This window comes from Salvelinus sp. IW2-2015, linkage group LG13 (genome assembly GCF_002910315.2).
Source record: "Salvelinus sp. IW2-2015 linkage group LG13, ASM291031v2, whole genome shotgun sequence".
Lineage (NCBI taxonomy): Eukaryota > Metazoa > Chordata > Actinopteri > Salmoniformes > Salmonidae > Salvelinus > Salvelinus sp. IW2-2015.
Window position 1 is genome coordinate 31,939,950 of NC_036853.1, and position 16,926 is coordinate 31,956,875.

General features: G+C 43.8%; 1 protein-coding gene across 3 annotated transcripts in view; it reads right to left on the reverse strand.

The window, feature by feature from the left end:
• Nucleotides 1–866: 866 nt before the first annotated feature.
• Nucleotides 867–16,926, reverse strand: part of LOC111971208 (rho GTPase-activating protein SYDE2-like) — an 85,282-nt gene continuing 69,222 nt past the window's right edge. For all 3 annotated transcript variants that reach the window (XM_070446229.1, XM_070446228.1, XM_023998000.2), the window contains exons 5-7: nucleotides 13,944–14,125; nucleotides 13,321–13,552; nucleotides 867–3,648 (exon numbers count right to left, since the gene is read on the reverse strand). In XM_070446229.1, the coding sequence (XP_070302330.1) occupies nucleotides 2,813–3,648; nucleotides 13,321–13,552; nucleotides 13,944–14,125 (1,250 nt within the window). In that variant the 3' untranslated portion in view covers nucleotides 867–2,812. The remainder of the gene's footprint in view (nucleotides 3,649–13,320; nucleotides 13,553–13,943; nucleotides 14,126–16,926) is intronic.

Consider the following 16,926-nt stretch of genomic DNA (forward strand, 5'->3'; position numbering starts at 1 on the left):
TGCTCTAAAAGGGCTGAAATGTCAATCTAGATTTAGACTGAATCAAAAGCGCTGGGAGAATGAGATTTTTTCCACAGGGTGATAAAAAGCATACCCACAGGCTACAGTAGTACTACAGTCACCAGAAGTACTACAGTCACCAGAAGTACTACAGTCACTGGTGCGGTAAACTCTGTACCCTGAAGCTTCACTGTAATGAACATAACTGTAATGAACCTAGTTCATAACAAAAATGCCACACAAACACCCATCACATCAAAAAAGATACAAAACTATTTACAGCTCAAATTCCTCTGGATCATCTGGAATTCTATGTTCACTCACTGCTGAAGGTGTTAATAATTGTAATGTTACCACTTGGGATGGGCCACTCAACAGGGCTACTATGATGAGGGTTGTCTTTTGGGAATGTCCCCGAAGCAGTGCTGTGCACCGGGAGATTCCCACAGAGTCCAGGGGCAATTCCCAAAACCATTTGGAAGAAGCCAGGAACTTTTGTCTTCTTTGTGTTTTATTGCTTTGCTCCAACTGTTCGCAAAAATAGATTCACCAAAATTCCTGCAGAACTCAACCTCTAAATCACTTATTAAAATTAAACAGGAAATCACAGTGGATTTCCGGGAAGCAACACAGTAGAAACTAAGATCGAATATTTACTGTTATTTTAGTGTTATGACATTGTAGTAAATGGTCAAAAGTGAATAGCAAAATGATGTATAACAGACACATGCATCTCAAAATGGAATGCTTCACTGTTTCACTTGGGACGTTTCACTTTACTCTCAACAGGGCAATCACTTGGCCTCAGAAGATGATTGAAATCAAATGGAATAAATGTTGTAACCAGAAAGACGCAAAAAGACACGTGAAATATATAATTTAATATGACCATACATTTCTCAAGATCAGTACAAAGAAGAGAAGGCAGCTCATAGAGAGTGAAAAGAGACAGAGACGATGCTTGACTAGCTTAGTCGCCTGTGAGTGTGTAAGTGATAAACAGCTGTTCGACTCTACTGGCACTCTGCTGAACCTTTCAAACTGAACCTCCAGTCCACACGCCATCCATGCCCGGAGGTAAGGAACCAGTGCCAGACCAGAATTTCAACCAGAAAAACATACTTATGTAATGGCTTGTAGGGCTTTGTTCAAAAGTAGTGCACTATGTAGGGAATATGGTGTCCTTTCAGACACAGCCACAGCTTGACACTGGATAGTTTTCCCATCACCATCAGAAACGACTGCACTGCCATCGCCTCAGGGATTAGCTAGCTAACTGAACGATTTCCCTTTGTTTTATTATTTGAATTTAATGTCAGTTTGAACAACCTTGTTGTTCGTCTGCGTGCGTGAGCAGCTGCCAAATAGATGACAAAAAAGTGGGAAAGGAACACATTTTAAATCATCTCTGTATGTACACATAAATATATGATCATCAGGGTAGATGGGAAATATACTTGTTTATGTCAGTAATAAAGCTTTTGACCATGCAACAATGCTCATCAGTACCTTTAAAACACAAATATGTACACAGCTCAGACTAACCTGCGACAAAAACAGATGGCAAATATGTACAAAAGAAATTAACAAAAATAACAACATCTCTTATCCTGCAAGTACCATTAGTCCAGCACGTTTAAGATGTGTACAGGTAGCTTGAGGGGGAGGAAACAAAGCAACACAACATATAGTCTGAGACAGTTACAATCTATAGATCCATACTACAAGGTAATATGCCTGTATGGAAATATATATTAGCTGTAAAAAATAATATACTCCAAAAACATTGATATATACATATATTTGTTAAATACTGGTCATTCTGAATCCCTGGATTGCTGAAAACTTGCTTCTATCGATGTATTTAGGTAGCGGACTCTCATAGCCCTCAATGTAGCCCTTTTCAAACTAACTGTTTCTATGAAACATGGGAACTGCTGTTCTTCAGGCAGTACGTACCGTACATACGTTTCCCATATTTGGCTTTTGCCTCTTTAAACCCGCAAGAGATCACTGTCTGTTTCTAGATCACGTAGGAGGTTGGGGAGAAGGTATGTCATCAATGTCATCATATTCACAGATTATTTTTTCAAATACATTAAATCATTTTTCTATCCCTCTTTTATTTGCTTTAGATTAGCTACTCTGCGTGTTCTAGCAAGTAGAGAGAAACACTTAAATCACCCGTATCTCCTCATTTATATGTGTATCTCCATCGTATTCAAGCAGCTGTGTCTGTGACTTTGTATATGATAGGGTCTGTGGGTCTATATCAGGCTCCATCTGCCCATTCGACAGAGCCCAGCAGCGTTGTCCTCGTGCCCCAGGAGGAGGCGGGTTCAGAGGGCTAGCCGCTAGCTGGTGGCTTTCCTCCCAGTCCATAGCCAGCCATACTGCGTGCACCATATACTGTACCTAAACGTCATCTACTATACAATAAAGCCTGCCTCCTAAGTGCATTGTTGTACATCATAATCGTACCTCAATAGAAGAGCTGTCCCCTGCCTTAAAGTCCAACCTTCACACAATTAAGGCACTGTTTACACCCCTGGGGGTCAATGGGTTCTTCTAATAAGAAGAGAAGCAACAACAACGACAACAAAACACACAACCGGACAAGAACAAACAGAAACAAGTCAACAATACTGTTGGTGCACATGCCACTGTGTCGTCATGGATTCACCACGGCAACCCTGGGGCCCAATTCCTGAACCCCAACAACTCAAGTCTTGAGCTCCTAATAGTTAAGCCCCCCCCACCATTGGGGGCGCGTGTTTGAGTCAGTAGCCTGTTGAGCTGCGTGTGTGTTGCGTCAGTAGCCGACGTTGAGCTTGTTCTTGTTGAGTTCTCTCTCCAGGTTGCCTATAAGCGTGTCGATGCTCTCCTGCAGGTCTCGCAGGTTGACCTTGTTGCTGAGCACGGGGCTGATGTCCTGGATCTTCATGTAGGCCTGGTACGTGTGCTCTTTGGGGAGGTGGAGGGGCAGGATGCGCTTATCTTCATCATCATCATCCTCACACACCCTGTTGTCTGACGGCTGACCGCCACTGGAGCCATCGCTCTCCTCCACTCTCCTCTCTGCTTCTCTCTCCTCCACTCTCCTCTCTGCTTCTCTCTCCTCCACTCTCCTCTCTGCTTCGCTCTCCTCCACTCTCCTCTCTGCTTCGCTCTCCTCCACTCTCCTCTCTGCTTCTCTCTCCTCTTTCTCCACTTCTACAGGTCCTTCTATCACCTCCTCGGGTAGCGGGGGCTCCTGTTCGGCTGTGGCTGGCTCTGCCTGTCCCCTGTCCAGTAACCATTCCTGTCTCTGCTCCTCTCCTCCTTCCTGTCCCTTGTCCTCTACCCCCTCCAGTTCATCTTCAGTGACCTCCATATCCTCAGAAGGAACATCAGCAGAGTCATTCTCCTCCCGGGACCGAGGAGGGGGGAAGTAGCTCTCTCCACAGCGGCTCCAGTCCCCGGCGTAACGGTTGCTAGGGCTGTCCAGTCGGCCCGGCCTGGGCCGCAGCACCCCGGCCATCTCTGCATCGCTCAAGTTCAGCACCTGGGGGCGCTCCTTCCTCCGACGCAGGGGGGGAACGGCCAGCTGGTCGGCTGGGCCGGGGGGCTTCGGGATGGGGGACGAGGTCTTGTCATGTGGGTCCATCACTGGAAGGAGAGATAGAAAGACAGGGAGAGAGAAAGAAAGAGTTAAAGCGTAAACAGGAATCTATTCAGTCAGTGCTATAGTCCTAACTGTGTTAACTCCTGGTGTATGGCACATGCTCTTCATTGTTGGTGTAAACCAATTACTCAAATCCCCCCCAAAATATTTTTAACAATCTATATTACCCCTTTTTTTGTGGTATCCAATTGGTAGTTACAGTCTTGTCTCATCGCTGCAACTCCCATACGGACTCAGGAGAGGCGAAGGTTGAGAGCCGTGCGTCCCTCGAAACACGACCCAACCAAGCTTCTTGACACAATGCCAGCTTAACCAGCTACACCAATGTGTCCGAGAAAACACCGTACACCTGGCGACCGTGTCAGCGTGCACGCGCTCGGTCCGCCACAGGAGTCGCTAGAGCTCGATGGGACAAGAACATCCCTGCCAGCCGAACCCTCCCCTAACGATGCTGGGCCAGTTGTGCGCCTTCCCCATTGGTCTGCAGGTCACGGCCCGCTGAGACAGAGCTTGGACTCGAACCAGGATCTCTAGTGGCACAGCTAGCACTGCGATGTAGTGCCTTAGACCACTGTGCCACTCGGGAGGCCCTCATTTGAAATGTTTTAAGCACACTGTACACACAAGGATCTAAAAGTGGTATTTCCGACATCAACCCATGCCATGCTGCATTGACATGCTAAATCCACTCCAACACACTCTACTACTTCACTTCTAGGTACAAATCACGTCTAACCTAACACACATCCCTGCTTTGGGGTGAAGAAGGAGGAGGGGGGGGGGGGTCACATGGTATGAGCATGTCTGATCTAAGGAGAAGAACACTGAGCACTCCAACCACCACTTCCCAGTTACCTGTCCTCCTGTCGGTCTCTCTGTGTACCTAATACACTGTGTCCCCGACAGTACATCTTTAGATACCTCCTACAGTCAGTGGCGGAATAAAACAAAACAACAACAAAAAACATTTCAGAGGTAAAACAGACAATGTCCACTCACTGCAACAAGAGCAACCTGTCAATCAGACAGTCTACAGGAAACACCTTTGCATTTGACTTGACTCTTACGTCTCCTTTATGCTGAAGGAGGAAGAAAGTAACGTACACAAACCCCACAGTTCTGATATCAAACTGTATGAATAATACTTTTAAATCATTGTAAACCCATTGAGAAACTGTTGATGGACAAATTATGCTTGTGCATCTCCCATTGATCCAAAGATAAGGAACTAACCCTGAAATCCCCTCCACCCCATCCTGCCACACACCTTCCTGGAAACTTCTACACCCAGGGCTGCTCCCACTGTACTGGGATCAGTTAAAAATATCCAGAGCCTCAGACACCCTTCTCCTCTCCTCCCTCTCCTACTCCCTCCCCTACACGCCACTACTCTGCCATAGCATGATCTCTCTCTGGCCACAAAATAAACACCACAGCATGCACCAAAGCCAATGAGTCACACGCACATTTTGACCTCCTCATGAAATACACCAAATACCAAGGCACGGCAATCACATACAGTAATACACATATCAGCACGCACGCACGCACGCACACACTGACAACCCGTCATTCAGGGCAGGTGGCGCAGGTCATTGACAACAGATAAAATTACGTCAAATCAGGTTATATCTACAGTAGCTTTGATTGGACTGATCATGTCAACATCATACTTTCAAAATTTTAGCTAGTAAGCTAGCAGTCATCATCATTTATCAAGTCGACAATCTACTGCTAAATGCTTTTTAATCCTTGTCATATGAAGATAAAGAATGAAGAGAAATTATAGATAAAACGTATCGGTGCTCATCGGCCATTGGACATAAACATTACACAAGTTGGAAATCACACCCCAGTAGATACTGGGGTGCAAAGGAGCGAAAAAATAAATAACAGTATGGGGATGAGGTAGTTGGTTGGGCTGTTTACAGATGGGCTATGTGCAGGTGCAGTGATCTGTGAGCTGCTCTGACAGCTGGTGCTTAAAGTTAGAGAGGGAGATATGAGTCTCCAGCTTCAGTGATTTTTGCAATTCGTTCCAGTCATTGGCAGCAGAGAACTGGAAGGAAAGGCGGCCGAAGGAGGAATTGGCTTTGGGGGTGACCAGTGAAATATACCTGCTGCAGCGCGTGCTACTGGTGGGTGCTGCTATGGTGACCAGTGAGCTGAGATAAGGCGGGGCTATACCTAGCAAAGTTATAGATGACCTGGAGCCAGCGGGTTTGGTGACAAATATGAAGCGAGGGCCAGCCAACGAGAGCGTACAGGTCACAGTGGTGAGTAGTATATGGGGCTTTGGTGACAAAACTAATGGCACTGTGATAGACTGCATCCAATTTGCTGAGTAGAGTGTTGGAGGCTATTTTGTAAATGACATCGCCAAAGTCATTGATCGGTAGGATAGTCCGTCTTACGAGGGTATGTTTGGCAGCATGAGTGAAGGATGCTTTGTTGTGAAATAGGAAGCCGATTCTAGATTTAATTTTGGATTGGAGATGCTTAATGTGAGTCTGGAAGGAGAGTTTACAATCTAACCATACACCTAGATATTTGTAGTTGTCCACATATTCTAAGTCAGAACCGTCCAGAGTAGTGATGATGGACGGGCGGGCAGGTATGGGCAGCGATCGGTTGAAGAGCATGCATTTAGTTTGACTAGCATTTAAGAGCAGTTGGAGGCCACGGAAGGAGAGTTGTATGGCATTGAAGCTCGTCTGGAGGTCAGTTGTTAACACAGTGTCCAAAGAAGGGCCAGAAGTATACAAAATGGTGTCGTCTGCGTAGAGGTGGATCAGAGAATCACCAGCAGCAAGAGCGACATCATTGATGTATACAGAGAAAAGAGTCGGCCCGAGAATTGAACCCTGTGGCACCCCCATAGAGACTGCCAGAGGTCCGGACAACAGGCCCTCCGATTTGACACACTGAACTCTGTCTGAGAAGTAGTTGGTGAACCAGGCCAGGCAGTCATTTGAGAAACCAAGGCTGTTGAGTCTGCCGATAAGAATGTGATGATTGACAGAGTCGAAAGCCTTGGCCAGGTCGATGAATACCGCTGCACAGTATTGTCTATTATCGATGGCGGTTATGATATCGTTTAGAACCTTGAGCGTGGCTGAGGTGCACCCATGACCAGCTCGGAAACCAGCTTGCATAGCGGAGAAGGTACGGTGGGATTCGAAATGGTCGGTGATCTGTTTGTTAACTTGGCTTTTGAAGACCTTAGCTGGGAGGAGGTGCTCTACAGTTGCTTTACAGGATGCACATTTCTGTTTGAAAAAGCTAGCCTTTGCTTTCCTAACTGCCTGTGTATATTGGTTCCTAACGTCCCTGAATAGTTGCATATCGCGGGGGCTATTCCATGCTAATGCAGTACGCCACAGGATGTTTTTGTGCTGGTCAAGGGCAGTCAGGTCTGGAGTGAACCAAGGGCTATATCTGTTCCTGGTTCTACATTTTTTGAATGGGGCATGCTTATTTAAGATGGTAAGGAAAGCACTTTTAAAGAATAACCAGGTATCCTCTACTAACGGAGTGAGGTCAATATCCTTCCAGGATACCCGGGCCAGGTCGATTAGAAAGGCCTGCTCGCTGAAGTGTTTTAGGGAGCGTTTGACAGTGATGAGGGGTGGTCGTTTGGCCGCAGACCTATTATGGATGCAGGCAATGAGGCAGTGATCGCTGAGATCCTGGTTGAAGATAGCAGAGGTGTATTTGGAGGGCAGGTTGGTTAGGATGATATCTATGAGGGTGCCCGTGTTTACGGATTTGGGGTTGTACCTGGTAGGATCATTGATAATTTGTGTGAGATTGAGTGCATCTAGCTTGGATTGTAGGACGGCCGCTGTGTTAAGCATGTCCCAGTTTAGGTCACCTAACAGTACGAGCTCTGATGATAGATGGGGGGCAATCAATTCACATATGGTGTCCAGGGCACAGCTGGGGGCAGAAGGCTGTCTATAGCAAGCAGCAACGGTGAGAGACTTGTTTCTGGAAAGGTGAATATTTAAAAGTAGAACCTCAAATCGTTTCGGCACAGACCTGGATAGTATGACAGGGAGATATGTATACCGTAGCTAAGAAAGTATGTTGTGTAGTAACTTGTTAGTAGCCCATGTGCCTCACCCTAATAATTTGGTCCCTTTTCCCCCTCTTAATTTCGACTACTGTTCTGACTTGGTGGTGCACATGTAGCCTCGCCTGTTTAAGAGAAATGTAATTGAATATTGTAAGAGATTTCATTGTCTGCTTATTTGCCCCCTTTATTTATCATATGGTTCTGACTTGGTGTACAGGGAGAATACTGTAAGAACGACCCATGTTCTGAATTATATTTCAAAAGTGCTGAACAAATAGTTAAATTGACTACGTCTGTCCTAGCTCGCTCATTTATGTCTAAAACGAAATGATGGATTGCCTCTTATCAGCTCGTCGTCCCCTTATGCCATAGTTTGTACATCTCAATTGTCAATAGAAACCACATTTGTTTAAGCAAGTCAGCCATATAAGCTATGTTTTAAAAAAAAAAGGCAGTAACTGAGGCTGAATTAACTGTTTCGCTGCCGCCAGACAAGGCTCAGCTGATAGCCAGGTGTAGCAGTGGTAAGGTGTTGGGACTGCTGTTGGGACAGCTTTATGTAGGCCCTAACAATTTGTGGTCACCGTTTGTCACTGTCATAGTGCAATTCATGTCTAGTTTATTTTTGTGTTGTGTAGTGTAGTGGCATGCATCTAAAAAATATATTTGTTGTCCTACAAGATTTACATGCTAAAATCGCCACATACAGTACATTAACACTCTCCTCCCCGAACACAAAACAAAGCACGTACAGATGCCAAGCAAAGCATTCTCACACTCATACACTCCCAGACACACAATCCAGGCCTATGCAACAATGCATTGGAAGGTGTGGACCTTGTGAAGAAGCTGAAAATATCCTATAATGGTTTTTAAATGTTATAGTAAAGCTGGGAGAGCTATGGGCTAAGGTTAGGACTGGAATGTCCTTAATTACATTACACACTGAGCTGAGGAAGTGGGCATAAAGAACAGGAGGTATGTATATATATATATATATATATATATATATATATATATATATATATATATATATGTGTGTGTGTGTGTGTGTTTGTGTGCGCGCGCGCGCGTGTGTGTGTGTAAACATAGGTTTGCAGGCCAGCCAAGACTTAAATTTCAGTTTGGTCAAGGTTAGAGTTATTCACTCAGGACACACCTCTAGGCTCTAGCCAGGGATGGAAACTACACTGTGACCCCCAAGTATTTTTTACTCAAATACTTCTAGTAAGTTGAACTCAAAGTTAATGAAAAGTAATTATTACTTAAAATGTTTATATGGTACTGACCCAAACTAAATGAGAAGTCGCATATACTACATTTTTTAAAGTTATGATAACAAATAAACTTTTTACCCAGCATGCTCTACGACAGGTAGAATTGTTTTAATTGTTTTTAATATCTGTGTTTTTGCATGTACATTGAGTGATTGGTTGATTCATATTATGCTACACAAAGATACATAACATACAATTCCCTAAACTGATCCAATCATTAGATAGATTTTTGGCACCCATTACTAAAATGGTTGTTCCAGTTTAAATGTCTTAGATAGCATCCGCACATTGTTCCTAATCCTAAAAATTCCAACTGTTGGATTTCTAAACTCCAGTTCCAACAGAAATTACACTTTGCAAGCCAGCATAATGTGATTTACAAGCTTCCAGAAATCCCAGATGGAAGATTAAATCTGGGAATTTGGGGAAAGTTACTGGAATTTTGCAACCATACTAACAGGCCTGACGTGGCCTGTAAACCATGAGTTTCAGGCCACTGTATTAGGTTAATGCTAGGCCTCAAAATAAGGCCTTATGAGATATGTAATGTATCACCATAAAGAGTTGAATTACAATGATAATATTAGCCAAGGAACTCACTTGAAGGCCACGGGTTCAAAAATGTATGAATTGAAGAACCATGTCTCTGTCACTAACAAATACATTCATGTGGGGTAAGTCTACAATTCGCTCGAAAAAGACAAGGCACACTGTGAAATTATATTGGCGGCATGGCTTAGTGTTGGCGAGGCTTCCAATTTATTATTTTTGGCCACCCGCGAGTAGAAGTGTTGTAACTGGTCTATGGTACATTATATTAGAGGCATGGATTACTTGGGGTGTGGCTTTCAGATAGTTATTTTTGGCAACCCGTGAGTGGAAGTGTTGTACCAGTTTAACTGGTCTATGGTAGAGGTACATTTTTGCAGCTGACAATAAATTAATGGGTACAATATTCAACAACAGTCTGTTATCTCAGGTACAAAATGATCTGAGATGGTTTCCTTGGACTGAATATCTAACTAGCACTAACATGTTTGCAATCTATAAATAAGGATATTTTCCAAGTACAGAATTTGTCTCATGTAAGAGTTGTATATGGAGCACTGAAAGAATTCATACCCTTTGACCTATTCTTATTCTTATTATTTTGTAGTGTCACAGCCTGACTTCAAAATGGATTCAATATATTTTTTTCTCACCCATCCACACACAATACCCCATATTGACAAAGTGAAAACATTATGTGACTTGTTAAGCAAATGTTTTACTCCTGAACTTATTTAGGCTTGCCATAACAAAGGGGGTGAATACTTATTGACTCAAGACATTTCAGCTTTCATTTTTATTAATTGGTAAAAACTTTGAAAAACATAATTCCACTTTAACATGATCAGGTATTGTGTGTAAGCCAGGGACAAAAAAAGTCAAGGGGTGTAAATACTTTCTGAAGGCACTGTATACAGTTGAAGTCGGAAGTTTACATACACTTAGGTTGGAGTCAATTAAACTAATTTTTCAACTTCTCAACAAATATCTTGTTAACAAACTATAGTTTTGGCAAGTTGGTTAGGACATCTACTATGTGCATGGCACAAGTAATTTTTCCAACAATTATTTACAGACAGATTATTTCACTGTATCACAATTCCAGTAGGTCAGAAGTTTACATACACTAAGTTGACTGTGCCTTTAAACAGCTTGGAAAATTCCAGAAAATGATGTCATGGCTTAGACGCTTCTGATAGGCTAATTGACATCATTTGAGTCAATTGGAGGTGTACCTGTGGATGTATTTCAAGGCCTACCTTCAAACTCAGTGCCTACCTTCAAACTCAGTGCCTCTTTGCTTGACATCATGGGAAAATCAAAAGAAATCAGCCAATAACCCAGAAAAATAATTGTAGACCTCCACAAGTCTGGTTCATTTCCAAATGCCTGAAGGTACCAAGTTCATCTGTACAAACAATAGTACGCAAGTATAAAACACCATGGGACCACGCAACTGTCATGCTGCTCAGGAAGGAGACGTGTTCTGTCTCCTAGAAATGAATGTACTTTGGTGCGAAAAGTGCAAATCAATCCCAGAACAACAGCAAAGGACCTTGTGAAGATGCTGGAGGAAACAGGTACAAAAATATCGTTATCCACAGTAAAACAAGTCCTATATCGACATAACCTGAAAGGTCGCTCAGCAAGGAAGAAGCCACGGCTCCAAAACCGCCATAAAAAAGCCAGACTACGGTTTGCAACTGCACATGGGGACAAAGATCGTACTTTTTGGAGAAAAGTCCTCTGGTCTGATGAAACAAAAATAGAACTGTTTGGCCATAATGACCATCGTTATGTTTGGAGGGAAAAGGGGGAGGCTTGCAAGCCGAAGAACACCATCCCAACCATGAAGCACGGGGGTGGCAGCATCATGTTGTGGGGGTGCTTTGCTGCCGGAGGGACTGGTGCACTTCACAAAATAGATGGCATGATGAAGAGGAAAATTATGTGCATTTATTGAAGCAACATCAAGACATCAGTCAGGAAGTTAAAGCTTGGTCGCAAATGGGTCTTCCAAATGGACAATGACCCCAAGCATACTTCCAAAGTTGTGGCAAAAGTGCCTTAAGGACAACTAAATCAAGGTATTGGAGTGTCCATCACAAAGCCCTGACTTCAATCCTATAGAACATTTGTGGGCACAACTGAAAAAAAAATGAAAAAGCGTGTGCGAGCAAGGAGGCCTACAAACCTGACTCAGTTACACCAGCTCTGTTAGGAGGAATGGGCCAAAATTCACCCAACTTATTGTGGGAAGCTTGTGGAAGGCTACCTGAAACGTTTGACCCAAGTTAAACAATTTAAAGGTAATGCTACCAAATACTAATTGAGTGTATGTAAACGTCTGACCCACTGGGATTGTGATGAAAGAAATAAAAGCTGAAATAAATCAGTCTCTCTACTATTATTCTGACATTTCACATTCTTAAAATAAAGTGGTGATCCTAACTGACCTAAGACAGGGAATGTTTACTAGGATTAAATGTCAGGAAATGTGAAAAACTGAGTTTAAATGTATTTGGCTAAGGTGTATGTAAACTTCTGACTTCAACTGTATACACAACACTATGAAGTTAAATTGGTTAGAGAAAATGTTAGAGATCTGAGGGGATCAGACAGTTACTGTATAGTCTTATAGTCTTCTCTTCCCCATCCTCCTTAGAGGCAGCACATCCATCGGCACAGGATTTGACAACCAAACCCCCTAGCAACCCTACGCTCATCTTTCTTTCATATCCCTATATCCCAGTTATACTCAACAGTTTATATCTGTCTCTCGTATCACCGTGCACACAAAGAAGACAGCTGCTGAGAGCAGAACAGAGACACATTACCAACCATCGAGCCACAGTTGGTCCAGGATGTCTTCAGATGCATCCCAAATGGCACCCTATTCACTTTTACAGTGCACTTCTTTTGACCAGGTCCCATAGGGCTCTGAACAAAAGTAGTGCGCTATATAAGGAATAGGGTGCCATTTTAGACGCATACTTTCTCTGTACGGTGATTTATATAAAAGTGTCCCTGCCCACTGAGCTTGGTTTACAGTAAGGCTTTGGCCCTCCCGTCATGATGAAGCACTCTTGTGGAGCATTTAATCTACGATGACCGAACAGATGTGGCGAATGGCTATCTGCTGTGATGTTGTCTTTTGTGTGTGTGTGTGTGTGTGTGTGTGTGTGTGTTGTGTGTGTGTGTGTGTGTGTTGTGTGTGGTGTGTGTGTGTGTGTGTGTGTGTGTGTGTGTGTGTGTGTGTGTGTGTGTGTGTGTGGTGTGCGTGTGTCAGCCAAAGTGCCAACCCAGCCTTTTAAAGTCATGTTTGGAACATAACCACAGTAAAGTGCTGGGAACAATTTGCACTAGAAAGCATCCGGGGGAACATAGTGTCCTTCTGAGAAATGGCTTGTCTGATTTTGGGTGAATGCTTAAGTCTGTTATTACTTGTTTATTAAGTTGTTGGTTTAGTAATTCAGAATGCCCATGTACTGTAGACACACTACTCAACGGCCTGATCTAAAAGGCTGATACATTCACTGCAGGAGTAATGAGCCAGTAATTAAGATAGTCATTTAGTAAATATAAAAGGCCTCTAGATCCAGTGGTACTGCATGGTACTACACCATGAAGTATACTGGTTTAGAATGCATCCCTGACCAAGATGGCTGCCATTATCACCTCATTCTAGAGTTATGAAGGTTAATTTCAAAGGCCACTCTAGTATTGTAGTGTATCTCTATGGTGGAGGTTACCTGGCCATAGCTGCAGCAGGTAGTGTAGCACTTCGATATGTTTCTTGAAGTGTAGGGCGCTGGCCAGCTCCTCCGAGTCGATGAAGACCCGGTTGCTATGACAGCTGGCCTCCTGGCGTTGGCTGAGCAGCACGGGGCCGAAGCATACCGCCAGGTTCTGACACGTCATCTTGTTGACCTCATGGTGTGACGCCACCAGCTTCAGATGGTCCAGCAGCCTCCGCAGGGTCAACTGGGGTAACAGAGACAGAGGACATACTGGGTAAGGGCGGATTAACACTGACCAAACACACGGCTCATTTTAGAAGCACAAACACACTAAGGGAAAGGGAATACCTAGTCAGTTGCACAACAATGCATTCAAACGAAATGTGTCGCTTATTGGGTCTTTGTTTATGTTATTGCTATTTCCCTCAGCTACTGTTATTTCCTAACATCAAGAGGGTTTGAAACTGTGTACTGTGAACGCTGCACAGTACTAATGAACACTACTGAAGGAACTTGGTGAATGTAGAGAGCCAAGAGCACTGTGAACCCAAAAAGGCATCTGCAAAAGCACTTTGTGACAAATGTTGATTTATGAATAAACTTGATTGATCGATTGAAGAGGAACTGTCCCTTACCCTCTCCACCTCTGGCAGGTTCTCCAGGAGACTGACGGTGTGTTCTGTGTCTGCCGGGTCATTTTCACATCCTCCTGCTCCGATACGCAGAGGTCTCTGAGCCATAGAGTCCAACACAGTCTCATACAAGTGCTTAGTGATAAGTGGGTAGGGCAACTCACGCAGGTAGTCCTTCAGAACACCTGGAGAGAGAGAGGAGAGAGAGAAGAAGAGGGAGAGAGGGGAAGAGAAGGGTGAATGAGAGGGAGTGGGAGAGAGAGAGGGAGGAGACGGCGAGAGGAGAAGTAGGGGAAGGGAGGAGAGAGAGTGAGAGAGAGCATGAGAAACCCTTCATTGAGTTAACAGAAAAATGATCTCTGATCATAACAACTCTGATAATGATGATGACAGCTGCCAGATGCTACTTAAGAGGACAGCAAAGATTTTCACCAGAAAGGACACAATGAACAACACCACTGTCTGTTTGCGCTCTGTGGACCTTATCAGCTGGGCTTCATACGTTTTTTACACGGCTCAATGAAGTGAAATACCTCTTATGTACTACTTCACAAGACAGCTTAAAATACCTGACAAATCCCGAAGAATATTATCTTTACGAAGAGTCGTTATTGAGAAAAGCTAAATATTTTCTTCTCCCCTTCTTTTATACAGCAACCTTGGCAGCCAACTCTGCTGGCTGCCAAGGCTTTTAAGACTCATTGTTGTGGTGGGCTCTGTTCTGATTGAAATCGGGTATGACATGGCAGCCTCAGAATGTCGGAGAAGGTGGTGGGGCGAAGAGGGTGGGGGGACTCGGTTCTGTGATGGCGTGGGCGTTCACACCTGTAACTCCAGCCACATTCAGCCTTCACCAGGCTCAGACAAAAGAGACGAAGAAACATGAAGCCCACACTGTCTATATACACTAAGCCCCTTGCCTTTTCTTTTCATGAAGGGGGAGGACAAAAAATAACAGACAAATACAGAAATAAAGAAAGAAGAAAAAGGGTATTGACAGCGTGTCAATTCTTTGAGGTGGACTGGATTATTTTCTCTCTTTATTCAGTGCCTGACTACCCAGCTAGCACCTTTGGATCATTGGAAGTTGTGGGAACGTATCATTTTTTGTGTTTACGTTCTGAGAACAAATGTTCTGGGAATGTTATTCTACCCCCAAGACATAAGACTGCTAAATATTTTGTAATTTATTTTTTGAAAACAAACTTTGAGTGCGTTCTTCTACTCCCTAGCCAGAAGACTGCTAAATAGTTAAACATTTAACCAATTCGCTACCCGGACAATCCGCATTTACCCTTTTTGAGCAAACTTTTTTAAAACTCATCACATATGCTGCTGCTACTGTTTATTATCGGTCACGTTATTCCTAGTTATATGTACATATCTAACTCAATTACTTCGTACCCCTGCACATCAACTCGGTACTGGTACCCCGTGTATACATCCAAGTTATCGCTACTCATTGTGAATTTATTATTACGTGTTTTACTTTAGTATTATTTCTACAGTTGAAGTCGGAAGTTTACATACACTTAGGTTGGAGTCATTAAAACTCGTGTTTCAACCACTCCACAAATATCTTGTTAACAAACTATAGTTTTGGCAAGTCGGTTAGGACATCTACTTTGTGCATGACACAAGTAATTTTTCCAACAATTGTTTACAGACAGATTATTTCACTTAGAATTCACTGTATCACAATTCCAGTGGGTCAGAAGTTAACATACACTAAGTTAACTGTGCCTTTCAACAGTTTTGAAAATTCCAGAAATTATGACATGGCTTTAGAAACTTCTGATAGGCTAATTGACATCATTTGAGTCAATTGGAGGTGTACCTGTGGATGTATTTCAAGGACTACCTTCAAACTCAGTGCCTCTTTGCTTGACATCATGAGAAAATCTAAAGACATCAGCCAAGACATCAGAAAAAAAATTGTAGACCTTACTCTGGACTCTGATCTCTTTTGACGAACATATCAAGACTGTTTCAAGGACAGCTTTTTTCCATCTACATAACATTGCAAAAATCTGAAACTTTCTGTCCAAAAATTATGCAGAAAAATGTATCCATGCTTTTGTCACTTCTAGGTTAGACTACTGCAATGCTCTTCTTTCCGGCAACGCAGATAAAGCACTAAATAAACTTCAGTTAGTGCTAAACACGGCTGCCAGAATCTTGACTAGAACCCTACAATTTGATCATATTACTCCAGTGCTAACCTCTCTACACTGTTAAGGCAAGGGCTGATTTCAAGGTTTTACTGCTAACCTACAAAACATTACATGGGCCTGGTCCTACCTATCTTTCCGATATGGTCCTGCCGTACATACCTACACGTACGCTACGGTCACAAGACGCAGGCCTCCTAACTGTCCCTAGAATTTCTAAGCAAACAGCTGGAGGCAGGGCTTTCACCTATCGAGCACAATTTTTATGGAATGGTCTGCCTACCCATGTGAGAGACGCAGACTCGGTCTCAACCTTCTTCATGAGTCTTCATTGAAGACTCATCTCTTCAGTAGGTCCTATGATTGAGTGTAGTCTGGCCCAGGAGTGTGAAGGTGAACGGAAAGGCACTGGAGCAACGAACCGCCCTTGCTGTCTCTGCCTTGCCGGTTCCCCTCTCTCCACTGGGATTCTCTGCCTCCAACCCTATTACAGAGGCTGAGTCACTGGCTTACTGGTGCTCTTCCATGCCGTCCCTAGGAGGGGTGAGTCACTTGAGTGGGTTGAGTCACTGATGTAATCTTCCTGTCTGGGTTGGCGCCCCCCTCTTGGGTTGTGCCGTGGCGGAGATCTTTGTGGGCTATACTCGGGCTTGTCTCAGGATGGTAAGTTGGTGGTTGAAGATATCCCTCTAGTGGTGTGGGGGCTGTGCTTTGGCAAAGTGGGTGGGGTTATATCCTGCCTGTTTGGCCCTGTCCCGGGGGTATCGTCGGATGGGGCCACAGTGTCTCCCGACCCCCCTGTCTCAGCCTCCAGT